We start from the raw sequence: 25,968 nt of genomic DNA on the forward strand, positions 1-25,968 counted from the left end.
TTCTCCAGGCTTGTAAATAATGTAAATAAAAAGCCATAAAAATGCCAGGAGGCTCTTGTGGTGATTGTGTGAAGAGGGGAACCCGTTGGCTGTGACACTAAGTTTCTTGTCCTCATGGCGCTGGATACATGTAGGATGCAGAGGAGGGGGATTTTGAAGGGTATCCTTATCTTAAGGTTAGCAGATTTTTTTTCAATACATCCGGGGACACTTTTCAGCTGCAATGGATTTTGCCAGGGGACTGATTTGTAAATCTGGGGACTGTCCCCGGGAAACGGGGACGTCTGGTAACCTTACCCTAACTGAGGCTGTGCTGTGGGGAACCTCTGGGGGCGCTTGAGGAAACTCTTACCTGCAATCCCAGAGGGAGACAGAGAACGACGAAGACACAAAGATGGCGGTGGCTCTGAGCAAACTGAAAAGTGAGGTCTGGGGTGCCCCCAAGTGGGGGCAGCTTTGGGGCAAAAAGAAAAAGATGGCGGGTGGAGTCTACAAGCAAAACAGAACAACAACAAAAATTATAGGTACGGTCAAAACTCAACAAATGGGGAAGAGGACCAAAGAGGGAGAGGGATGGGAGAAAGGTACAAACTTAAAATGGTGAGACATGGAGCTGGGATGGAGATGTGCAGGGTGGTCCATTAGCCTTCAGCCAGCCGCCACTTGCCTGCCTCCTTTGGGGGACATGATCCATGAGAGGCAGTCAAGTACAACATTCCTTGCAATGCTAGAGAAGACATGCGAGGGAATGTTTGGTCCAGCCATACCTGCCAAGTTGCTGTCGGAGAAATAAGGAACCAGGTGGAAGTAGCAGACCGGAAGTAGCGCTGCCGCCATTTTGGAACTGGGCGGAGCATGCTCAGAAGTGACTTTTGATGCTGCTTTGCCCAGTTCCAAAATAGCCGCCGTGCCAGAAGTCGCACTGCATGCCAGAATTAACCAGGGGGAAACAACAACAAAATCCGTTTTTTCAGCTAGGAACAGCTGGAAAAACGGGGATTTCCCGGGAGACTTGGCAGCTATGGGTCCAGCCAGTCGAAAACTTCCTGTTCCTCCTGGCTGGAGCATCCTTCCTTTTGCATGTGATAGAAGGTGGCCGTGACCTCACCTGTCCAGGTAACAAAAGGACGAGTCACACAGCACTCTCTCTCTCTTTCTGACTTCTTCATTTCGCCAGCTTCTAGCTAGGACTGCTCTGCTAGCTCTCAGCTAGCAAAAGCACTGGGATTATTCACCCATATGGAGTAGATCCACATGTACATATTTGTAACTAAGTCTGCCTTCAGGAATTCAACTGTGAACTGTTGTGAGTAAACTTCTTTTATCTTTGAATAAGATTGTGGTGTCTTTATTCTTTAGAGGGATTAAAGGGAATTTACCAGGAACGTATAATTCAATCTGAAGACAGACTGAGTTGTATGATAATGAGAGGCTCCCACAAGCCTGCAACCAGCTATCTGCTGTGCGTTTAAAAGAGGAATGTAACTCTTCTAAGTAAAGGAACTTGCTAGCACAAGTTAGGAAGGATATTAATAAACAAAATATCCTCTCCTGCCACCCACATCCTTATTTACAGGCAGCCCAGAGGGACAACCTGCCTCTAGGAGTTTCTTCCTCCTCCTTAGTTTCTGTGTTGCCTTTCTAGAACCCAACAGGAAGGAAGGGGAGGATGGGCGGTTGCCTGTGCCTCTCGTTGGCTTTGGCGCCCCCTACTGTTGGGCTCCTTGCCTCGGAAGGTCACTCAGAAGGCAACGCAGCCCTCGGGGTGAACGAAAGGAATTAAAAACTGCACTGCATTCAAGACTCAGAACTTCACTAGAGCCTGCCAGGTGAGACCAATGGCCCTTCTAGTCCAGCACCCCGTTCTCAGGATTTAATTTATTTAATTCGGAAGATTAAGTGGGGGGGGGGGCAAATTTGCGGAATATCACAAAATGAAATTCCAAACGCACCGCCTCCATTTCTGAAAGCGAAAACAGCTCAAGTACGAACTCTCAAATCTGGAGGTGTAAAAGATTTGGATCGTCATAAAAGGCACAGGAGGAAATGATTAACAACAGGACCCACAAAGGGGAGGAGGGAAGGCAAGGAGATTCCTTGCAATCGTGTTTTTATGTCCCATGTTCGATATAAGACTGTAAAATTGTAATCCGAAAACCCAAACGAATAAATCCTTTTAAAAAAAAGAACTCTCAAATCTGCAGAGAATTTCGGAAGTGCTTGTGGCGGGGGGGGGGAGCTTGATGCAGCTGGGAAAGGAGGCGGGGTGTTTCACAGCCAGGGGGAGGAGCCTAAACCTACTGTACTGTATTTGAATACGGGGGACAAGGGAACGTGACCAGAGGTGCTCACCTCCTGAAGCTGCATGCATACTTTGTTGAAAGCCCGTAGCCAATTCGCCTTTGCTCGGGCTTTGGGGTCCACCGGTTCTGCCTCTTCCTTCTCCCTGCAGCCAAAACAACAGAGGCAACTCGCTGAATGATGCGTAACCATGCAGGAACCAAGCCCTGCCCACTTTTGCTTCTGCCCCCGCCTACCACTCGCATGTTGGGGGCCCCTGAAAGTTCCCCAGATGTTAACGTGGACCCTGATCGCCCTTCCCCTGATGTGCACTTTATGAGTTCCACGCATTCGATTTATTATTGGCAGGTGTCGGTACTAACCCTCCTGGGGTTTCCGGTAACTGGTACCCGGAAGCACGGCTGCCTCCACTGCTCCAGTGAGTCGTTTCCAGCCAAGGCAAACTGCCCCACCCATTTCCAACCGCGCCTCTTACCTCTCCTCTTCCTTGGGGGGTTCTTCCTCCTGAAGGACTTTCTCCGGGGCAGGGGCCTCTTCTGCGGGCGGCTCCTTCTGCTGGCCTGCCGGAAGCTCTTCCGCCGTCTCTTCCACCACTTTCCGCTGCTGCTGCTGCAACGATTGCACCTGCTGCGGCGGTTGTTGCGGCGGCGGCAGCTGCTGCTCTGCTTTTTGCTGCTGCTGTGCTTGTTGTGGCTTCTGCTGCTGCTGTGCCTGTAGTGGCTTCAGCGCTTGCTGCTGCTGCTGCGCCTGTAGTGGCTTTTGCGCTTGCTGCTGCTGCTGTGCCTGTAGTGGCTTTTGCTGCTGTTGCTGCTGTGCCTGTAGTGGCTTTTGCTGTTGCTGCTGCTGCTGTGCCTGTTGTGGCTTTTGCTGTTGTTGCTGCTGTGCCTGTAGTGGCTTTTGCTGCTGCTGTTGCTGCTGCTGCTGTTGCTGCTGCTGTGCTTGTAGTGGCTTCTGCTGCTGCTGTTGTGCCTGTAGTGGCTTCTGCTGGGATGCCACGCCTTGTGGCGGCTGTGGCGGCTGCAGTGCCTGGCCCTTCTGCTGCTGCTCTTGCTGCGGGTAGGCGTCCCCGGGGTAGGGAGGCTCGGGTTCAAGCTCTGCCACCTTGTCCTCGGGGTAATACTCCTCGTTGTCGCTGTACTCCTCGTTGAACTCGTCCTCGTCCAGGTACAGGTCGTCTTCATCCTCGTCCCAGCGCGGCGAGTCCTTGTGGTAGCTCACCGAGCTGTGGCAGGAATGGTAGGAGTCCCCGTCCCGCTCGTCCAGGCTGATGTCGTCGGGGTCAAAGTCGTCGCTCAGCTGCGAGCTGCCCTGGCTCAGCTCCCCCGACGAAGCGTAGCGGCTGCTCCCCGTGGGGCTGCAGTGGTGGGTCGGGGTTAGAGAAACCAAGTGAGGCGAGAGAGAGACAGAGAAGCTTAGAAAGGGAAGGGCCTCAACATCTGCCTCACAAGCAGAAAATCCCACATTCAACCCACCCACCCCCTCCCAGGCATCCCCGGGTAGCATTGAGAGAGAGAGCGCTGCTGCCAGTCAGTGCAGACAACATTAGCTAGATGGACTGAGTTGTCTGATTTTCTCCAGGGCAGCTTCCTGTGTTCCGAAGGGGCATATGGACATTAGGGTTATTCTTTTATTTTTATTTTTAAATTTATTTGATGGTTCAACTTAATTTTACAGAGATACAGTGGTAACCTCGGAAGTCGAACAGGACCTGTTCCAGAAGTCCACCCGGCTTCCAAAACATTTGGAAACCAAGGCGTGGCTTCCTATTGGCCATAGGAAGCTCCCGCAGCCAATCGGAAACCGCGCCGAACATTTGGGTTCCAAAGAACATTCACAAACTGGAACAATCACTTCCGGGTTTGCGGCATTTGGGAGCCAAAACGTTTGACTTGCAAGGAGTTTGGGATCCAAGGAACGACTGTATATCAGACATAAATTGTAAAAACAAGATACGAAGGAATCTCCTGGACTTGCATCCTCCCCTATGTGGGTCCTATTATTAATCCTTTCCTCCCCCATCTTTTACGATAATCCAAACCTATTACTTCTTCCATTATGCCCAGAATCAGCCTTAAACTACAAGTGCTATTCCAATCCCACTAACAATTTTAACTGTTTACAGAGGTCTTTAAGTTATAATTTCCCCCCATTCCTTGTTAAAATTTTGGTCTTCCTGATTTCTGACTTTTCCAGTCATTATAGCCATTGATCCATGAAATGAAAGCAATAAACAATGTACTGCAGTCACACAATCAATCAATCAATCAATCCTTCAGTAGCTGAACTGGGTTCCACACAGTCACAAAAACAAAAAACCACAAAAACGCAAAGTAAAAAGCAAAAACAGACGACAGACCTCAGCGTAACACTCAAATTGGAAGCGTAGCCCTCAAAACGGAGCACGTTCAGCTTCCGAAAAGAGTTCTCAAACTGGAACACTTAACTTCCGGCTTTTCAGTGTTTGGGTTCCAAGTTGTTTGAGTACCAAAGGCGTTTGAGAACCAAGGGACCACTGTACTTTAAAACACACGGAAGTTTAAATGCTAGCGCAGATTAAAATTGCCCCAGCTTTCTAAGCCCCTTGTCTAAACAAGGCAAAACAACCAGGCACCTCGAACGACCAGGGTTATAAAAACCAACACATGCTCCCAGAACGAAACTGGGTGTCTGGGCACATTTCAGAGGCCCAGTTAACGCGCTTAGGAAACAGGGAGCGTGTGTGAGGAGTGGGTCCGCTATTATAAGAGGAGAGCATCCCATCTTAAGGTCGGGAGGTGGGGATGTAGCTGCCAGATTCTCATCATCTGAGGTCCAGCTTTGAGGGCCTTCTGGGGATTCCCTCCCTGCGAGAAGCGAGGTTACAGGGAACCAGGCAGAGGGCCTTCTCGGTGGTGGCGCCCGCCCTGTGGAACGCCCTCCATGGGCTGTTTTGCTGCAGTTGGACATGGAACGGGGCTAGGAGAGGTAGTCTCCCCGCCTCCCCCCATTGTCCCAAACCCCATTCCCTGTTCCCACCTCCTCCAACCCCTGCTGGCCATACAGATTTCCCCCACACCCAAGTCATTAGCAGCGATGAGTCACGCAAACACACACACACACACGCATTAAAAGAACAGCAGCCAGGAAACACAGGGCCCTAGGAGTTGGCTCCTATGTCCATTCTGAAGTGGACATAGTTTGGCTCAGTCCCTCCCGCTATTTCATTCTGATACACCAATCCTTTTTCGAAACCGCCCTGCCTTGAAATCGCTTCTGGACAAATCTCACTGCGGCAGAAACAGACATAGATGCACACAGAAGGGGGGGGGAGAGGGGGCCACAACGATTCACGGTGGGTGGAAGACAATAAGCCTTCGCCGCCGCCCCCCCCCCCACGACAGCTACCAGTCACCACCAGAACATCTCTGAGCAAGCGCAGAGTTCTACGGGAAAGCACATGCAGACAGGATACGGGGGACACTCCTGGATTAGACCGAAACCACGCCTCCAGCTTTGGCACAGGCGGGGGCTTAGGGTGCCCCCCCCCACAGATATCAATGTGACCTCCAGGGACTTTCAAAAAGACTGTGATTTTGGAAACGGCCAGGCTCCCTTGAGGACGACGAGGCAGAGAGAAAAAGTCGTCCCTTCATCTTGTGGGGAGGCAGTGTGTCTGTGTGTGCTGGGGGGGAGATGTTGAAATTCTCTCCAGCCCAATTTCCCCTCGGGGTTTTGAAGTTCTGAACAGCATTGGTTCAGACTCCAAAGCGGAAAGGGCACACTACAAATTCCTGGACCTAGGCTCCTCCAACCCCCCCCCCCCGCAAAACAGGAATCTCAGCTAAAACATCCCTGACTGATGGCCACCCACCTCCAAGGAAGGACAGCCCCTCCCCTTCCACCTCACTGCCAAACAGCTCTTGCTGTCGAAAAGTCCTTCCTGATATTGCGTCGGAATCTCCTTCCTTGTCGCTTGAAGCCACGGGTTCGAGTCCTGCCCTCCAGGAGCGGGAGAAAACAAGCTTGCTCCGTCTTCCATGGGACAGAGATATTTGAAGATGGGTCTCCTATCTCCTCTTTCCCAGGCTAAACATCCCCAGCTCCTTCGACCGTTCCTCATCAGGCCCGGTCGGCAGGCACCTTGGCCATCTCCGCTCACCCAGCCCCCTCTGTATGACTCACAACTCCCTTTCCCCAGAGGTGGGTCGAATTGGCCACAGCTGGAAGGATGCTAACAGCCTAACCCAGGGTGCAGAACGCCAAAGAACCACGTTAATCTGCGAAAATAATAATAATAAAAGGCACACTTCGAGAGACACAGAGAGAGAGAGAGACAGAGAGAGACCCACCTATCCGATAGGGCTAGGGTGCGCCTGCTCTCGAGGGAGGGCTGGCGGCTCGTGTGTCTGCTCGAGCCAGAACCAGACTCAGCGTCGCTGTGTCCGTTTGCGGCAGAGTCTACGCTACCGTAGCGTCTGCCGGAGGATCGGGGAAGGGGAAGAGGAAGAGGGTCAGCATTTGACAAGTCAGAGAGAGAGAGAGAGAGAGAAGACCACCTTCCCCGTCACGTTCAAAGACAATTTCTGGTTCCAGAGGTTGGGGGTGGGGAGAGAGGGAAGAGGCACACACACACATTCATAGATTTGTAGAGGGACCCTAGGGTCATCTAGTCCAACCCCACCCCGCAAGGCAGGAATCCCAGCAGGCGGCCAATAGAATCGCAGAACGGTAGAGTTGGAAGCAGCTCACTTGCGAGGTTGGTTTTCGGCGACGTTTTTAGGGATGGAGGGCGCTGAGCTTACATCTGAACCACGGTCGTGTCTCCCCCCCCCAAAAAAACCCCCACACTCACCCAATAGTCTTAGCATTGTAAGAGTTGGAAGCGACCCAAAGGGTCTTCAAATCTAATGCCAGAATCACGACGGAATCTGCCTGGACATAAGGCTGTTGGAAGACACCCTGCTGAGACTGGACCAAAGATTTATCTAGCCCAGCATTCTGGTGGCCAATGGGATTTTTGAACCCGTATGATCTGATCCAACAACAAACCGCTTGTGCTTCCCAGGAACCTGTATCTGCAGGTCGACTACCAGGAACTGACCTGAGCGACAGCCCACCCTCCCCGCTTGCGATTCTCAGTAGCTGATATTCGTGTTAGGATTCTATCTATCCTTAGCTGCTACAGCAAGGACTGTTAGGTTTAGTGTAAATCACACCAGTGTCTGAGAGAGTGTGAGAAGGGAAGTCTATCTTATCTCTTCCTCCTAAGTGTTGTTATTGTATGTGTTAGTTTCACTTCTGTCGTGTCGCAGTCATAGAATCATAGAATCATAGAGTTGGAAGAGACCACAAAGGGCCATCCAGTCCAACCCCCTGCCAAGAGAAGCGGACACGGAGCAATGGATTCAAACTACAAGAAAGAAGATTCCACCTAAACATTAGGAAGAACTTCCTGACAGTAAGAGCTGTTCGGCAGTGGAATTTGCTACCAAGGAGTTTGGTGGAGTCTCCTTCTTTGGAGGTCTTTAAGCGGAGGCTTGACAGGCATCTGTCAAGAATGCTTTGATGGTGTTTCCTGCTTGGCAGGGGGTTGGACTGGATGGCCCTTCTGGTCTCTTCCAACTCTATGATTCTATGATTTAACTATCTCAAAAGACAATGGAGTGCACCTTTGGGGGTGAAGTCAAACTGCTCCATTAGCAGCACCCCAGGGACCTCCCTGGGTTGCAAGCCTGGGCAGTGTGTCTGGAGGTCCTGGGCTGCCCAAACAACAAGAACCCCACCCCAGCCTCACTGATGGGGTCCAAAGGAAAGCAGAGCAAGACGTTGGCTGCAGGAGTTGCCGGAAGGAGGCAGACAAGGCGCTACCCAACTGCCTTAGAGACTCCAGATTTGTGTAGGGTTTCCTCCTGAGCCTTTTCTTCTTCCCAAGATATCCCCCAAGGCAGCAGAGGGATCATTGTTCTCCTTCTCCTAACTAAAGCACCCCCAAACATCAAAATCTTTCCTTCCTCCATCACTTTGAACTTGCCCTTTGCTCTCATGGCTCCCAAAACAATTAAAAAAAGTCATCCCAGACCAACAATGGATGCTCAGCCGACCTAGGACATAAATAATAGCACTCTTCTATTATGGGCTTAATGGGACATGGGTGGCGCTGTGGGTTAAACCACAGAGCCTAGGGCGAAGGTCAGAAGGTCGGTGGTTCGAATCCCCCGATGGGATGAGCTCCCGTTGCTTGGTCCCAGCTCCTGCCAACCTAGCAGTTCGAAAGCACGTCAAAGTGCAAGTAGATAAATAGGTAGCGCTCCAGCGGGAAGGTAAACAGCGTTTCCGTGCCCTGCTCTGGTTCGCCAGAAGCGGCTTTGTCATGCTGGCCACATGACCAGGAAGCTGTATGCCAGCTCCCTCGGCCAGTAAAGCGAGATGAGCGCCGCAAGCCCAGAGTCGTCCACAACTGGACCTAATCGTCAGGGGTCCCTTTACCTTTATTATGGGCTTAAGGTGTCGTGGGCTTTGAAGACACTCGAACTCAGGACAAGAGGGAGAAACGTGCTAAGAGGAAGGCACACTTGGTGAACCCTCACCGTGATCAACTCCCGCTCAGAAACCTATGTCCCCACTGTGGAAGGACGTGTGGATCCAGAATTGGCCTCCACAGTCACTTACGGACTCATTGTTAAAACCATATTTATGGAAGACAATCTTACTCGGCTACGAGGGGAAGAAGAAGAAGAAGAAGAAGAAGAAGAAGAAGAAGAAGAAGAAGAAGAAGAAGAAGAAGAAGAAGAAGATGATGATAATAATAATAATAATAGCATTCTTCGTAGACTTTAAGGATGCCTGCCTGCATCCTTAAACAGAGCACCGGGCTCAAATCAACCTTTGGTCCAATCTAGTCCAACCTGACCTGTGGTACCCTTCGCCTTCCAACAGCCTGGTGCCCGCTTCTGGCCAAACCTCCCCATCTAGGATCAGGCCCCTCACCCCCCACACCACCACCACCCCTGCCCCGTGGAGGCTTCTCGCGCCTTTCCCCAGGAAGGTCCCCAGCTCCCATCCGCTCTACCTCATGGGGCGATGGTCAGAGTAGTCCATCTCGTAGCTCTGCATGGAATCGCCATAGGAGTCCCTGCCCGCTCTCTGCTGGTGCCGCATGGGGTATTGGTGGACCGAAGCGTTGGGCTGGGAGGTGGTATAAAAAGGGGGAGGGATGCTATTGCTGGTCTCGCTGCGGTAGTCGCTGTCCCGGTCGTCCATGGTGCTGTCGGGGTCATCGTCTGGAGAAGAGGAGGACCCAGTTTCGCATGTTAGGAAAACGCCCACTCTCATAACAAGGCGTGGCCGTGTTTGTGTGCAGGCCTGGAGATCTAGGGTGCGTGCAAACACACACTTTCCTTCTTTGTTTTCCTGGGGACGTTAGAGTAAGGTTACCAGATTTCACCCCCCCCCCCAATCCAGGGACACTTCATTGAAAATGAGTCAGAATGGATGGATTTTGTCAGGGGACTGATTTATAAATCGGGGGGCTGTCCCTGGGAAACGGGGGCGTCTGGTAACCTTACATTAGAGAGGGGAGGTCAGGATTCAGGAAGGGGGGAAACGGCTTGACTGGGGTGGGTGGGATTCGGGGAGAACAACGGTACTGGTCGATGGCAGAAGAGAACGAGGGAGGACACTGAGAGAGGTGGACGGAGCGATGCGGAAACCCAGAGAATGGAGGTCTTTTCCCCAGAAGCAAAAGTTGGAAGGGACCCAAAGGGCATCTAGTCCAACCCCACTGCAATGCCGGGGCGAGTGTCCCGTGTTTTAGCTACCAGGAGGATGGAGAAGTGAGAGGAAGACGGGTCACAGGGAGATAAGACATGAGAAGGAAGGAGCCTAGGACTAGATTTTCCTGATTATGGGGGAAGGCAAACTCCCACTGCTCTGGGGAGGTAAAACTTGATCTGCAATCTGCTTAATACCGGTAATAATAATAATTTAATATCTATACCCCGCCCATCTGGCTGGGTTTCCCCAGCCACTCTGGGTGGCTCCCCACAGAATATTAAAAACACAATCAAACATTAAAAACTTCCCTAAACAGGGCTGCCTTCAGATGTCTTCTAAAAGTCAGATAGTTGTTTATTTCCCTGACATCTGACAGGAGGGTGTTCCACACGGCGGGCACCACCACCGAGAAGGCCCTCTGCCTGGTTCCCTGTAACCTCGCTTCTCGCAGCAAGGAAACCGCCAGAAGGCCCTCGGAGCTGGACCTCAGTGTCTGGGCAGAACGATGGGGGTGGAGACGCTCCTTCAGGTATACTGGGCTGAGGCCGTTTTGGGCTTTCAACACCAACACTTTGAATTGTGCTCGGAAACGTCCTGGGAGCCAATGAAGGTCTTTCAGGACCGGTGTTCTATGGTCTCGGCGGCCGCTCCCAGTCACCAGTCTATCTGCCGCATTCTGGATTAGTTGTAGTTTCCGGGTCACCTTCAAAGTTTTGAAGTGTTACTTCTCCATCAACTGTTCCCAACTCCCCCCACCCACCCAACAAAGCTGGCTCACTTTTTGAATTTTGAACCTCAGCTTCAGCCAGCTTTCGTTGCTTTGCACCTGGGGGTAACCGCCCAGTCCAGTCCAGTCCTTTCTGGGCTCCGAACTCCCATCAACATGACAGGCAGGCAGGGATGAGGGGAGATGGGAGCTCGGCAGATTCTGACCCATGTGTTGTGCTCAGCCCAAGAATGAACAACCCACCTTGAGTTTTGGCTTTGCTGGGCACAACGACTCGACTGCTTGCTTTTGTAAAAGTCTCCAGGAAGTGCAGAAAAACTCTGCCCTTTATCAGGCTGGCATTCCCCCTCCCCCCGAAATTATTTCCCAGTTCCCTGCTCTCAGCTTGCTTCCCACCTGCCCTCCGCGATACCATTTTTCAGATCAGTTTAGGTACATGGAGTTAAGATGCCGCGCAGTCCAGTGCAGGATCCCTGACTGCATGAGGGTCAGCCTTATCAATACAGTGATACCTTGGTCCACGAACTTAATCCGTTCCAGAGGTCCGTTCTTAAACCAAAGCGTTCTTAAACCAAGGCACGCTTTCCCATAGCAGCGGGGGACTCAATTGACAAATGGAACACATTCAACATGTTCTGCTTCCAAGGCAAAGTTCACAAACCAAAACACCTCCTTCTGGGTTTGCAGCATTCTTAATCCAAGTTGTACATAAACTAAGATGTTCTTAAACCAAGGTACCACTGTAATTTGTTCTGGTGGCAATGTTTTCTCTCTCCCCCTATGCAGGGCGGAGCAAAGGCTGGATTGGGACCAGGGTGGGGGGTCAAAGGGTTCAAGCCTCCGTCTTGTTTGAGCACTCTCCAAACACACAAAACTAGAATTTATTTTTTAAAGAACAAAAGCGACACAGGTGGCATTTTGTTCACCCGCCATACTGTGATACCACTTTAAGCAGTAATGGCTTCCCCCCAAAGTATTCCTGGGAAGTGTAGTTTGTTAAGGGTGCTCCAAGGAGGCCCTAATTCCCAGGGAGCTCTGGGAATTGTAGTTCTGTGAAGGGAACCAGGGGTTGTATCTAGACACATATATTTAAAAACCTTAAAAAATGCTTTTAAAAAAATAAATAAACGTTTTGAAAAATATTTTGCTTTTGCCCTAGCTCAACATCGCCATCTAGTGTCGCATTGGTACAATACATTTCGCAACACACATTTTATTTGCAGCTGAGTCCAGGGTCTCCCAGCTCCTCTCAGCAAACTACAGCTCCTAGAATTGCGGCGGGAAACCAGGCCTGTTTAAAATATTTTAAATGGATAGTGCGAATGTGGTATTTGTCTCATATGGTCTGCAAAGGGGTGGGGGGGAGAGAAAAGTGTTTGAAGAGGTCTGCATAGTGAAACGGGTAGAAATTGGGGGTACGGAGGTCTAGAAGTGGGGACAAGTCATATACTTACTTTGTTGATCTCCCCAGCCAAAATAATTCCAGTTGCCTACAAAAAACAAAAAAAATACCAAGAAGACATGTCCCTTTAAGAGACAGGCCAAGTCTAAATAAAGCCAGTAACTTTTTTAGCCCCAAAGGGAAGAGGAAACTTGAAGAATTTAAATCCTTCCTTCAGGACATTATACAAGCAACGGTACCTAGGACACAGAAAAGCGAGCACAAAATAAAGTCCATTATGTGACTGATTCGTCCTCACATTTACCAACCTATTTAGCAGTGGAAAGCCTATTTAGGCCAGGAAGGAGCTGAAATCATCTCAGCTTTCCGCTCTTTCTCCTCTCCCAATTCCGTAGGCAAAATTCAGAAGGGCAAGGTCCCTTTCTGACAACCACACCCCCTTCTAAGAGGGCACAATAAACTTGTGACTATGCCATAACAATTATTTGGGCTGCATTGCATCCAGGGCCAGATTTAGGTTTGACGAGGCCCTCAGCTCCTAAAGGTAATGGGGCCCTTCATATGTCCAGCTGTCCTTTGTCAACAACAAATTGTCACTGTTTTTTGTGTTGAACCTATGCTATATGGTCATTGATGGACCTCATAGGTATCTCAAGCCACTTGCCCATGTTGCCCTGCAACCAGTCCATGCAGAATTTAGGCACCCTATATATAGAAAGGAGCAAACCAGGGATATTTTAGGGCAGGCATCCCCAAACTGCGGCCCTCCAGATGTTTTGCCCTACAACTCCCATGATCCCTAGCTAAGAGGACCAGTGGTCAGGGAATTGTAGTCCAGAACATTTGGAGGGCAGAAGTTTGGGGGTGCCTGTTTTAGGGAGCAGGCTAGCAGGCGGGGCCCATGACTTACATCCTAGGAGCCTCCACAACACACAACGCGGTTTCTGTATGTCGGTTTTATTTTATTTGTTTTTTATCTTATATTTTGGAAATGTGCATCTAGGTTTTTTTCCCTTTAATTTTTTTGGGGCCCCCAAGAGAGTAAGATAAGGCGGCTATCGCATCTCCTTTTCCAGACATTTCCCAGCTCCCTCAACCGTTAGTGTGGCCAAATAAGGAACTCAAAGTGTTGGAACTCAAGCAACTCTCATTTCTGGCACCTTGCGGGGGGGGGCGGGGTAGGGGCATTTCCTTACTCTGTCTGCTAGTGATGCTTTTTCCTTGACCCCCCCCACCTTGCCCGCCTTCAGAAGGGAACCTCTCTTCCTTCAAAACCCCTTTTGAATTCACCGTTGCTTTTCGATCTCCAACCAGCCGTTCCTAGCCCACATACTTTGCTCCCAAGCTCGAGACTTTCCTGAGACTTAGAAGTGGGGTGGGGGGTGGGAGAGAGACATAGCAGGGAGGGGGGGACAAATGGGGGTAAGGGAGACACAGAGGGGAGGGTTGAGAAGCAAGGGTGGGACTTCTGCCAGCCAGGTAACCCCCTTTTCAGTGGTCAAGCCCTCTGAGCGAGGTAACTTCCAAACCAAAGACGGAGGGTCATGGAAAGACCTTCACAGATATGCCCTGAGTCAGGGGGTTCAGAACGATTGTTGGACTCCAATTCCCAGCAGCCATTGATATGTTCTGTTTGCATAATGCGTTCAGAATTCCTGGGCATTGAGTTACAGGAGGATCTGTCCAGGAGTGACAACGTAAGAGGGATTGTGAAGACGGCGCAGCACAGACTGTATTTTTTGAGAATTTTAAGGGAAAATCGGTTGGGTTTCTTGAATAAGCAAAGTTGCTTTTGAGCCGGTCTAATGTCAATACTGTCTTTTTAAGAAAAACAGGTGCCAGTAATTTCTGTTTAATTGCTCACAGGTGTGGGCTCTACTCCATGTATATAATGCTCTGTTGGAAAGCATTTTGTGTGGGAGTTGTGTGGGAGGATGGTGGGAGGTTTGGAATGTGGGTATGTAAAGTTGCTGGGAGAGGGAGCGTTTATCTTTAGTTTAAAGTCTCTTCCGAGTCAATTTGTTTTTCTGTTAGAGAAAGCCAACCTTTTGTTTTTCTTCTGTATACTTTAAACAGGTCTACTGCTAGTCAGGGGTTTCATGCTAGGTTGGTCTTCAAACTCTTGGTGGTGTATTTTAGCCAAGTCAACTTCTGTTTGCGTATTTTGTTTTTCTACAAACTCTGCGTGAAGCGTACTTTGAAGGGCCACTGGGAAACTGGGGCATATGATTTATGTTAGCACTCTTAATACCCAGTGTTCCCCAATATTATTTCCTAATCTTCCGCAAAAGTTGCTGCTTGCCTTCTATCGCTGTGCCATTGAGAGCATGCTCACTTATGGTTTATGTGTGTGGTATGGAAGCTATCGGGAAAGGATAGTGTTGTGCAGAATTATCAAAACAGCAGAGACTATCATTGGTTGTTCACTCTCTACCTTGGAACATACCTATACCATCAGGTGGCATTAGATATATCAAGAGACCCATTGCATCCTGGTCATCGTTTCTTTGAGCTCCTGCCATCGGTAATGAAGGCGAGAACGAGCCGTCTCAAGAACAGTTTCTTTCCTAGAGCAATTTTGGCCTTAGATGGAAAATCTGAAGTCATCTTATTTATCTGCTATATTGTTCTGTATTGTATTGTGGTTATCAGTATTTTAATTTATGTGGAGTGTCCTATTTGAGTTGATATAGCAACCGAGAAATTTCGTTGTTCCCGCAAGGGGACAATGATAATAAAGATCTATTCTATTCTATTCTATTCTATCCTATCAGGGGCGACCAACTCCCAAGAGACTGCGATCAACTCACAGAGTTAAAAACTGGCAGTGATCTACCCCCTTTTTGGGGGTTCAGGTTCAAAGTTGTTGAGTTTTTTCAGGGAGGATGTAAAATGTTGAGCTTTTTTTTAGGGGAGCCACAGTTGTTCAGCTACTTTGGGGGGAGCCAATGATCTGCCAGTGATCTACCGCAAACATCCAGTGATCTACCAGTAGATCACGATCTACCTGTTGGACACTTTGTGAGGTTTATACCATGTTTCTCCGAAATTAAGAAACCGTCTTATATTTATTTTTCCTTTAAAAACCTCACAGTGGCTTATTCTCAGGGGATGTCTTATTTTTTATTACACGTCCAGCCTCGCCTCTTCCTTGGGGCCCTCCAAAACTGTGCCAATCACTATGTCTTATTTTCGGGGGTATGGCTCATATTGTGCAAATGCTTAGAAATCCTGCTATGGCTTATTTTATGGGTATGTCTTATTTTAGGAGAAACCGGGTATGTTGAATTGTGTTTGAAATAGAAGTTACATATTTTTTTAAAAAGCCTGTTACATTGTGTGTGTTGTTACTGGGAGCTGGGGTCCAGCAAGTGACAGAGGGTCAGGACCTGGTAGGGGCATGGGGGAAGCGAGATCGAATTCCCTAAAATTCACAAGCGAGTCAAACACTTACAGCACTGAGATCCGGGTACTGGCAGCGGCTTCTCCTGTGTCCCCCGAGAACAAGAATGGGAGCCCCAAGATTTAGAGAGGCAGGGAGTAGGCAGAGAGAAGAAGGAAGGAGAAGTTATTAAAGAAAACGCGATCACAAAACATCTAATAAAAATAACAATATGTCATTAGAATGTAACAAAGGCTCGTGTAATTGCTCATACAGTGGTACCTCAGGTTACAAACGGTTTGGGTTACAAACTCCGCTAATCCGGAAGGAGTTACCTCGGGTCGCAAACTTTGCCCCAGGATGAGAACGGAAATTGCGCGTTGGCAGCACGGCGGCAGCAACGGGAGGCCCCATTAGCGAAGGCACGCCTCAGGTTAAGAACGGTTTTGGGTTAAGAACGGACCTCCGGAACGAATTAAGTTCCTAACCCAAGGTACCACTGCATTTAGATTTCCAATCTACCTACATTAGAAATTGTCCAGGTTAATTTGTGTCTCTTAATTTCAACGGGGGAGCCAACTACATCACAGTGGTACCTCTGGTTAAGAACTTAATGCGTTCCGGAGGTCCGTTCTTAACCTGAAGCACCACTTTAGCTAATGGGGCCTCCTGCTGCCGCCGTGCTGCTGAAGCACAATTTCTGCTCTCATCCTGAAGCAAAGTTCTTAACCCGAGGTACTATTTCTGGGTTAGCGGAGTTTGTAACCTGAAGCATTTGTAAACGGAAGCGTTTGTAACCCGAGGTACCACTGTAGTCAAAATAAATGTGTTATAACACCGTAACACCAGATGGCACCGAGGAGCTGAAATCGCAATGATGTTTTCAGTTGTGAGCTTTGCAATGTTTTGTTTTGTTTTGTTTTTGCAGAGCATATATATACAGTATATAGCTGTGTAGATCTAGCCTGGGTCTAGTCCAAAGGTCAGCAAACTTTTTCCCCGGGGGGCATAGCTGCCAAGTCCGGATCGTAAAGATCCGGGATCGGCAGCGCGCGCATAACCGGAAGTTGCGTGGCGCAACTTCCGGTGGCGCTTCGCCCTTCTATGGGCACCAGAAAATGGCGGCGCCAGCGCCAGAAGTCGCTTCCGCGCATGACCGGAAACACGTAAAAGCGACTTCCGACGCCGGCGCCGCCATTTTCTGATGCCCATAGAAGGGCAAACCGCAACCGGAAGTCGCGTCACGCAACTTCCGGTCATGCGCGGAAGCGACTTCCGACGCCGGCGCCGCCATTTTCTGGTGCCCATAGAAGGGCAAAGCGGCACCAGAAAAATGGCCGCCGGGAAGAAGCAAATTAAAGGGACAATGCCGGGATTTTCCGCCAAACGGGAGACCGCCGGGAAACGGTAAGAAAAAAGGGGTTTTCCCGGCGGATACGGGATACTTGGCAGCTATGCCGGGGGGGGCCGGTCCACTGTCCCTCAGACCTTGTTGGGGGCCAGACTATTTTTTTTTTTGGTGGGGGGAAATCTCCCTCACGACTCTCCACTCCCTTCCCCACAGCACCAGACGAGCCCCGATGGCTGCTTATCTGTGCCTTGCGAGCAGCAGGGGCTGGCAGCGGCGGCAGCGGAGGGACGATGAGTGTCACAAAAGGGCTGGCTCCGGAGAGGGGCTGCTTAAAATGGCACTCAGCCAACCGTGGCTCAACAAAGCCCAGCCCCCTTCCTCCTCTAGGCAGGGCGGGGAGAAGCCGGGAGGAGGGAGGGAGGAGGCACCATTTTGGTGTGTAAGAGGGAGAAGGGGGGGAATGGCGCAGCCCGAACGATCAGAATCTCCACGCCGATATACGCTGCGATTCCCGGACCATTTGCAGGCCAGATCCAAAAGGCAATTGGGCCAGATCCGGCTCCCGGGCCTTCGTTCGCCTACCCATGATCTAGTCTGAGCAGGAAATAGTTGGAGACAACCCTCTCAATCTATTGGTTGCCTCCAACGGTTTCCCCTATTCAGACTAACAAGGCGTGCCCATCAATGGGCATTGCTAATTTAGATCTCTTAATTTCAATAGGTCTAGTCTGAGTAGAAAAACAAAACAAAAATGTTACGGAAATTACGGGGGGGGCACATCTTTAAAGTTGTTAAAAGTTACATATATTATGCATAAATGTATCCTTTCAACTTGACAGCTCAGAGAAGTTAGCTAGCTTTAGAAATCATATAAAATCAACTCCTTTGCCAGTTTCCTCCATTCCAACGCTATTTTGCCCTTGAAAAGGGACTCCAGGAAGTGCCCAGAGGTGACAATTGCTGAGCTGACTGCTGGCCAAGGAAAGCTTAATCCCATCACCAGACTTGCCAAGGGGTCCAGACATGCAAAGGAAATTCTATTATATTGTCTCCAAACTGCGGCCCTCCAGATGTTTTGGCCTACAACTCCCATGATCCCTAGCTAACAGGACCAGTGGTCAGGGGTGATGGGAATTGTAGTCCAAAACACCTGGAGGACCGAACTTTGGGGATGCCTGCTTCAGAGGTGTTTGCCTATGCTAACCTTTTACCTGGGTCTTGCCCTGATATGCTTATGCTAATCTCTAACCAAGGACTTGTCTGGACAGGTTTGCTAGGGTAACCCCTGTCTACCCCTCTCCTTTGGTGACATGCCAGTGATGTAAAGATGATGTATCAATGATGCTGTGCGAACTGTACCCTGGGATGTGGTGGGAAGATTTAAAAGTCAATGTCGCCCCATGCTCTGGGTTCAAAATTCCTCTTTGAACCTGTTGCGCAATAAACTTTGGTCTACAGCTATTTGCTCCGGTTGGTGGCTGGACTCCTTTGTTCCTCAGGGACCCGTGGGCTCTGCCCGACGAGCTGGCTGGCTGAGCAGCCTCACACCTAGACTTTTCCTGTAACATTAAAACCACCACCATGCTGGTAAGAATACCACGAATGCTAAAATCCAGGAAGGAAACTGGATGAGCAGGTCCCCCCCTGTTTCAGATAAGGCATATTACCTGTGTGTGTGCGCGCGTGAGCGCGCGCAAGCGCGCCCTCTTACAAACTTACATCATCCTGATCTCGCATCGCATTGAGCCTCTCAAGCTCTTTGACCCAGTAGCGTGCTTCCTCCTCAGGTATATCTGCACAGGAAAGAGGGGTGAACCGGAGGGGGTTCAGTTGACAGAATTAAAAAGAAAGAAACACACACACACAATTGGTGCAAGCCTTTCCTGGACTGCACCATACAGAACTCAAGAAGAGGGCTGCATTCCTGTTAGAATCATAGGGTTGGAAGGGACCATTAAGGTCATCCAGCCCAACCCACTGCTTTTGCAGGAAACTTTTGCCCAAGGTGGGACTTGAACTCGCAACCCTGAGATTTAGAGCCTCATGTTCTACAGACTGAGCTATCCCACAGTGGCCAACCCACACTTTGCATGACCTCTAGGATGTACAAACCCCTAGTACAGTAGTACCTTGGTTCTCAAATGCCTTGGTACTCAAACAACTTGGAAGCCAAACACAGCAAACCTGGAAGTGTGTGTTCCAGTTTGCGAACCTTCTTTAGAAGCCTAACGTGCTCCGTTTTGAGTGTTACGCTTCCCTTTTAAGTGTTACGCTGAGGTCTGTCTGTTTTTGCTATTTATTTTGTGTTTTTGTGACTCTTTTTGTTTTGTTTTTTTGACTGTGTGGAACCCAGTTCAGCTACTGATGGATGCATTACACCGTTTATTGCTTTCGTTTTATGGATCAATGGTCTCGTTAGATTAGCAAAATCCATGTTAAATTGCCGTTTAAAAGTTTGTTTTTAAAAGTCTGGAACGGATTAATCCGTTTTGCATTGCTTTCTATGGGAAAGCACGCCTTGGTTTTGGAACGCTTTGGTTTTGGAACGGACTTCCGGAACGGATTAAGTTTGAGAACCAAGGGGCCACTGTATTAGGGTAAACACACACACACACACACACACACACACACACACACACACTTTACAACCCAATCCAGCCCTGCTTCCCTACCAAGTGGAAGTTCAAAGCGAGTGTCCAAAAGGATGCGGTGGAAGGTTGGGTCCTTGGTCCCAGAGATCTCATTGTCCGTCATGATGACGTGGGAGTCGAGAGTCAGCCATTCCCCAGGCCCCTCCTGGCATGGAAGAAAGATGTTTGGATTTAGCCCAGCCATTGCAAAATGTGGGGTGTGATACATAAGGAGCAGTCAAGTACAACATTCCATGTCTTCCTAGAGTGGGCATGCGGGGGAATGTTTGGTCCAGCCAGTCGAAACCTTCCTGTTTCCTCCTGGCTGGGACATACTTCCTCTTGCATGTGACTAGAGGTGGGCATGACCTTACCTGTCCAGGAAACAAAAGGACAAAGACAAAAGGACAAAAGGACAAGGCATGCAGCCATCTCTCTCTCTCTCTCTCTGACTTCCTCCATTGTTGGAGCAGCTTTTTAGCTAGAATTGCTCTGCTGGCTTTCAGCCAACAAAGGACCCTGGGATAGATCCACATGTATATACTTTGTAACGAAGTCAGCCTTCAGGGATCAAACTGTGAACTGATGATGTGAGTAAACTACTTTTATATACTTTACACAAGATGGTGGCGTGTTTATTCTTTTAAGAGGGATATAAGGGAACTTAGAAGAACTGCTGCTTTTGAATTCTGGTGCTGGAAGAGATTATTGAGAGTCGCATGGACTGCAAGAAGATCAAACCTCTCCATTCTGAAGGAAATCAGCCCCGAGTGCTCATTGGAAGGACAGATCCTGAAGCTGAGGCCCCAAGACTTTGGCCACCTCATGAGAAGAGAAGACTCCCTGGAAAAGACCCTGATGTTGGGAAAGATGGAGGACACAAGGAGAAGGGGACAACAGAGGACGAGATGGCTGGACAGTGTTCTTGAAGCTACAAACATGAGTTTGACCAAACTGCAGGAGGCAGTGGAAGACAGGAGTGCCTGGCGTGCTATGGTCCATGGGGTCACGAAGAGTCAGACACGACTAAACAACTAAACAACAACAACCAGGAACCTAATAGCGAGAGGCTCACACGAGCCTGCAACCAGCTATCTACTGTGTGTTTTAAAGGGGAATGTAAAACTCTGCTAAGTAAAGGAACTTGCTAGCGCAAGTTAGGAAGGACTTTAATAAACAATATATCCTCTCCTGCCTCCCTGAACATTCCCACACTTTCCACGCACCTCGTTGGATTGCCGGATCGTGCTTAGAGGAATCCACACAGTCCCCACCATCGTGTCCCAGATTAGACCCTTGTTCCACACTTCCACTGTCAGCCCGAGGTCCAGGCGGTTGATTTCGCTGCAAGAGAAACGTAGTTTTAATCGCACGGTACCCGTTCTCAGGAATGGCCAATGCCTTAATATATGGCCGCTGTTTTTTGTGTTGAATCTATGCTATATGGTAATTAATGGACTTAATAGGTATCTAAAGTAATTTGCACATGCAGAATGTAGAGGCACCCTATATATAGAAAGGAGCAAATCAGGGATATTTTAGGGAGCAGGATAGCAGGCAGGGCCCATGACTTACATCATAGGAGCCTACACAACACAAAACACTGTTGCTGTATGTAGTTTTTATTTTATTTCTTTTTTATCTTATATTTTGGAAATGTACATCCAGGTTTGTTTTTTTCATTTAAATTTTTTTGGGGGGGCCCAAAGAGAGTGGGGCCCTAAGCTAGAGCTTGTTTAGCTTTTACGTAAATCCGGCACTGCTGGTCTCCTCCGAGCACTTAAAATGAACTAGTTTGGTTTTAGCAAAGTACACCGAATTAGTTGAAAAATCTCTAAAGGGCATTTGAGAGTAGTTCCCACAAATTCTGGGAGAACTGAACCAGTGCTAGCTTGCTAATAATCAGTGCTTTTTTCCTTAAAAAAATGTTTAGGGGTACTCTCATTTTCCTACACGTATTGAAATACTGCCCTTCAATGCGGCCAAACTTAGATTCACAAAATGTTTAGGGGAATGCGTACACCCAGAAAAGAAGCACTGATAAATAATAATAATAGTTATAATAATAATGATAATTTATAACCCACCAATCTGGTTGGCTTTCCCCAGCCACTCTGGGCGGCTCCCAACAGAATATTGAAATCACAATAAAACATCAAGCATTAAAAACTTCCCTGAACAGGCCTGCCTTCAGATGTTTTCTAAACGTCATATTTTATGGGGAAGTTTTCAATTATAAAGAAATAAAGTGATACAAATAAAAATAAAAAGACACCAAAATGTGTAGAGAAACATATATATACATACACATACGAAAAACACCTTAACCCATACTGATATTACACTACTAACACATATGTAAATATGAATAGCCTACGGCATTTTGTATAAACGCATTCCAAATATTGGATTTATATAAGCAAAATCAATAGGCAGACTGAGGGCTCCTCAGCCATCCTTTTCCTGCTCCTTTTCCAGGGAGACTCACTATTTAGCTCCAAACCAGAAACAACGGCAAGCTGTCAGAAACCATAGCTGCCAAGTTTTCCCTTTTCTCGCGAGGAAGCCTATTCAGCATAAGGGAAAATCCCTTAAAAAAAGGGATAACTTGGCAGCTATGGTCAGAAACCCAGGTTGCTGTTTGTTCCGAATGAGCACTAGAGAGCAGTTCCACTTACAACATGAAGTCTTGCTCCCAGCATGGAAGATTTCCCCGCACCGCTATCGTCGTGCTCTTCACATTCTGGACTTTGAGGGTAACGTACGTGTTGAATTTTTCTGCACGGAAGGGGGGGGACACAGAATAGGATAGGTGGATAGAGAGAACAGAACCGGTGTTTGTCAGAGGAAAGCCATTTGAATGAAAAACAGCCACAAAAACCCAAGTCTTTCTGTACGTCTCCTTAATACTCCCACATTTCTCACTGAACCCCCACAAAGCATTGAAATGAGCCCCACAGCTTGAAACCCCAGTGTTATAAGAATTTCAAGGTCTCAAATATAGAATAAATATTCATAAAGGCACACATATCAAAATATATGAACCATGCGTCTGAAATAGTATCGGAGCCATTTTGACTCTCCCAATGACCTCAAATATTCCTTTGCCTTGCCTAAGACCCAGGACAAAGTGGAAATTCGCCCCCACCCCACCCCGACATCAATTCCAGCTATTAAATCCCAGTAATGTCCGTGTTATAAGAATTCTAAGGTCTCAAATACAAATTAGATGTTCATAAACGTACGAGGCAAACACATACGTAACTATATAAACCACGTGTCTGAAATAGTACAGGAGAGCAATTCTGAAGCCATTTTGACTCTCCCAAATTGACCTCAAATATTCCTCTGCAGTAAGGGAGGCAAGTGGGGAATGCCTTCCCATTGCCTCTTTGCTTGCAAATCCCGTCTTAAGGGTGTATTTGTGTATGAATAGGGTGAGCCTGTGACGTGGACTCAGGAACTAAAGTATTAACCATCACAAAAGAATGGCCAGGCTGCCCAGGTAATGCAGTCAGTGACCATTATCAGGTATCCTGGCAGGCAGGATTTCTGCTATAGACCCGCCTCCTTCTGTGATGTATGTATGATGTTTTGGGGGGTGGTCTTGGGCTACAGGGTGGGCAATTCCAAAAGTCTATATAAGGGCTTGCACACCAATGTTCGGGGTTCTCCTCCCTCCCGCATGTGGGGAGCGGGGGTCCCTGTTGCAACAGTTCCTTGAATAAAGATCAGGCTTACTAGCCGCTTTGCTTCTCAATATGCTCTGCTGGGCCTCTGCTATTTTGTCCTACCAATAGGGAACCCACTTAAGGACTCTTAAACGGCAGGCATAGGCCAGGCTTCCTCCACCTCGGTGTCAGCAATAAGCCGTCCTGGGGGCCAGTGGCTAAACTGGCCCCACAGGCCAAATATGCGATTGCACTCACAAACATGAAGAACAACACACACAAGTCAGTAAATAAGGCTCTCCAGGTGTTTTTGAGACTACAATTCCCATCATCCCTGACCACCGGTCCTGCTAGCTAGGGATCATGGGAGTTGTAGGCCAAAAACATCTGGAGGGCCGAGGTGGAGGAAGCCTGGCATAGGCAAACTCGGCCCTCCAGAAGTTTTGGGACTACAACTCCCACCATCCCTAGCTAAGAGGACCAGTGGTCAGGGATGATGGGAGTTGTAGTCTCAAAACATCTGGAGGGCCGAGTTTGCCTATGCCTGCTACCAGCATATGGGCTCCAGAATACCCCATAAGGGAAAGGGAGCAGTTTTCTTGTAACACCTGGGCATGCAGAGAAAGGCACTGGGTCTTCGACTGGCCAGGTGTGGCGAGCATTCATTCAAAAACGCGAACACAGCTTAATTCCAAAAACAAACAATCAGCAGTTCGCAAAAAATATCCTCTATAATAATATCCAAGTGTCTCTGCGTCCAGTCCCTGTGTCTGTGGGATTGTGCTACTGCGCATGTGCCCCACGGACAGCCGTTGGGACTTGGAGCGCAGAGACACTTGGATATTATTATAGAGGATATCTCGCTTGCGCGCCCAGGACACTCTCATGCGCACGCACGCGGGTCTGAGGGGAACGGCTGGCCCGGGCGTTGAGTGAGCGGGAGGCGCAGCGCGGAGAGGGGGAAAGAGAGGCCTGTGTGTTGTGGGGCAGCCCAGCCACCCTCTCGGCTCCCCGCCTCCCGCCGTCTAGCCCAGAGCCGCGTCGCAAGGCCGAAGTGGCGGTGAGGAGGAGGAGGAGGAGGACGCCTTCTCCCCCCCGCCCCAAACGATGACACTCTTTACCCGCCTCTCAAGCTCAGCCCGCTCCAGTGGGGGGCAGAAAGGAAACCCCTTGGCCAGGAGGATGACAGGCCCACGATGCGGGTGAGTGGGGCCCGCTGTGGGGCGGCGGGGAAGGAGGGGAGAGAGATGAGGGAGGGATGCAATGTAACAAGTCTGTTTTTATAAATGTCTCACCACATTTGTTCTAGCACCCGTTAATTTAACGGGCTTAATGATACTAGTAAAACAATAAAATAACCAGTGAGAAAAAACGACCAACAATAAGTCGAGACCTTTCCAAAAGTTCAAATAACAACCGTTTCAAACCAGCTTTCTAAACATCTGGGTAGTAGGTTGTTCTGACAAGGTAGAGCTTATTGCTCAAAGGAAGGAAGGCAGGAAGCCCCTCTGATATTGCCTCCTGCCTTGGAGGAGCCAATGGTTGGTTGCTGGGAAGCTGCAGCGACAAGGCTCTCAAGGTGGGGGCAATGGTCAGTCATTCTCAACAGTCACATGACTCCCCGGGTACAACAAGAAGAAGAGGAAAGGACTCACCTTGGGGGCCATCAAATTTGGCTTTCTTGACTGGAAGATAAAAGCAGAAAGCAGAAGAGTTAGTTGTAGCATCCAATATGTGCTCTCTTTTTCGTTCTTTTTTTACTTAATTTTAAAATTGATTTATCATAAAGATAAATGTAAACAGCGCAGGACCATGTAAACAGCAACAGAACCATACACAAAACATGTTCGGTATACAGTGGTACCTTGGGTCTCAAACGCCGAAAACCCGGAAGTGAGTGTTCCGGTTTTCGAACGTTTCTCGGAAGCCGAACGTCCAATGCGGCTGCCAGCTATTGTTTCTGGGGCGCCTACGCCAATCTGAAGCCGCGCCTTGGTTTCCGAACATTTCGGAAGTCAAATGGACTTCCGGAACGGATTAAGTTTGAGAGCCAAGGTACCACTGTATTTGGCGCTTTTGTTTTTGCTATTTATTTTGCGTTTTCGTTTTTGAGGCTTTTTCGGTTCATTTGTTTTTGTGACTATGTGGAACCCAGTTCAGCTACTGATTGATTGATTGATTGATTGATAGTGAGACTGCAGAAATGGATAAAAGCCCCCCATCCAAACAATGACTATCATCAGTGCAGGCAAGAAAAAAATTAATTCTAATTTTTATCATCTACAATACTGTCTTTTTTATTTTATAGTACAGCACATTGATTATTGCTTTCATTTTATGGATCGGTGGTCTCGTTAGATAGTAAAATCCATGTTAAATTGCTTTTTTAGGGGTTGTTTTTAAAAATGGAACAGATTAATCCATTTTGCATTACTTTCTATGGGAAAGTGTGCTTTAGTTTTGGAACGCTTTGGTTTTGGAAGGGACATCCGGAACAGATTACCGGTAAGTTTGAGAACCAAGGTACCACTGTATTAACACACACACACACACACACACACACACACACACACACACACACTACAGAGATGTGGTTACATATAGCAAACATTTTAGGATAAGTCCAGATGGACACTTTGGGAATCTTTCAGTGGGAGCAGAAGAGTCTGAGAGGGGGAAGCTTCCCAAGTCATAATTCTGTCCCTGGGATGGGGAGCAGAGTTGGAAGCAACCTCTAAGCTTTCTGATCTGA

The 25,968-nt window shown here is 48.6% G+C and overlaps 1 protein-coding gene across 1 annotated transcript in view; it reads right to left on the reverse strand.

Annotated features, from left to right (window-relative positions):
- Positions 1 to 24,951, reverse strand: part of UNC13A (unc-13 homolog A) — a 119,677-nt gene extending 94,726 nt beyond the window's left edge. Inside the window, exons 1-10 of the mRNA XM_088673086.1 lie at positions 24,872 to 24,951; positions 22,224 to 22,323; positions 20,772 to 20,889; positions 19,588 to 19,711; positions 18,626 to 18,708; positions 15,637 to 15,688; positions 12,235 to 12,270; positions 9,350 to 9,560; positions 2,777 to 3,655; positions 2,353 to 2,446 (exon numbers count right to left, since the gene is read on the reverse strand). Coding sequence (XP_088529212.1) covers positions 2,353 to 2,446; positions 2,777 to 3,655; positions 9,350 to 9,560; positions 12,235 to 12,270; positions 15,637 to 15,688; positions 18,626 to 18,708; positions 19,588 to 19,711; positions 20,772 to 20,889; positions 22,224 to 22,228 — 1,602 coding nt within the window. The 5' untranslated portion in view covers positions 22,229 to 22,323; positions 24,872 to 24,951. The remainder of the gene's footprint in view (positions 1 to 2,352; positions 2,447 to 2,776; positions 3,656 to 9,349; positions 9,561 to 12,234; positions 12,271 to 15,636; positions 15,689 to 18,625; positions 18,709 to 19,587; positions 19,712 to 20,771; positions 20,890 to 22,223; positions 22,324 to 24,871) is intronic.
- Positions 24,952 to 25,968: the final 1,017 nt, after the last annotated feature.

This window comes from Zootoca vivipara, chromosome 6 (assembly GCF_965207765.1).
Source record: "Zootoca vivipara chromosome 6, rZooViv2.hap1.1, whole genome shotgun sequence".
Taxonomy (NCBI): Eukaryota; Metazoa; Chordata; class Lepidosauria; order Squamata; family Lacertidae; genus Zootoca; species Zootoca vivipara.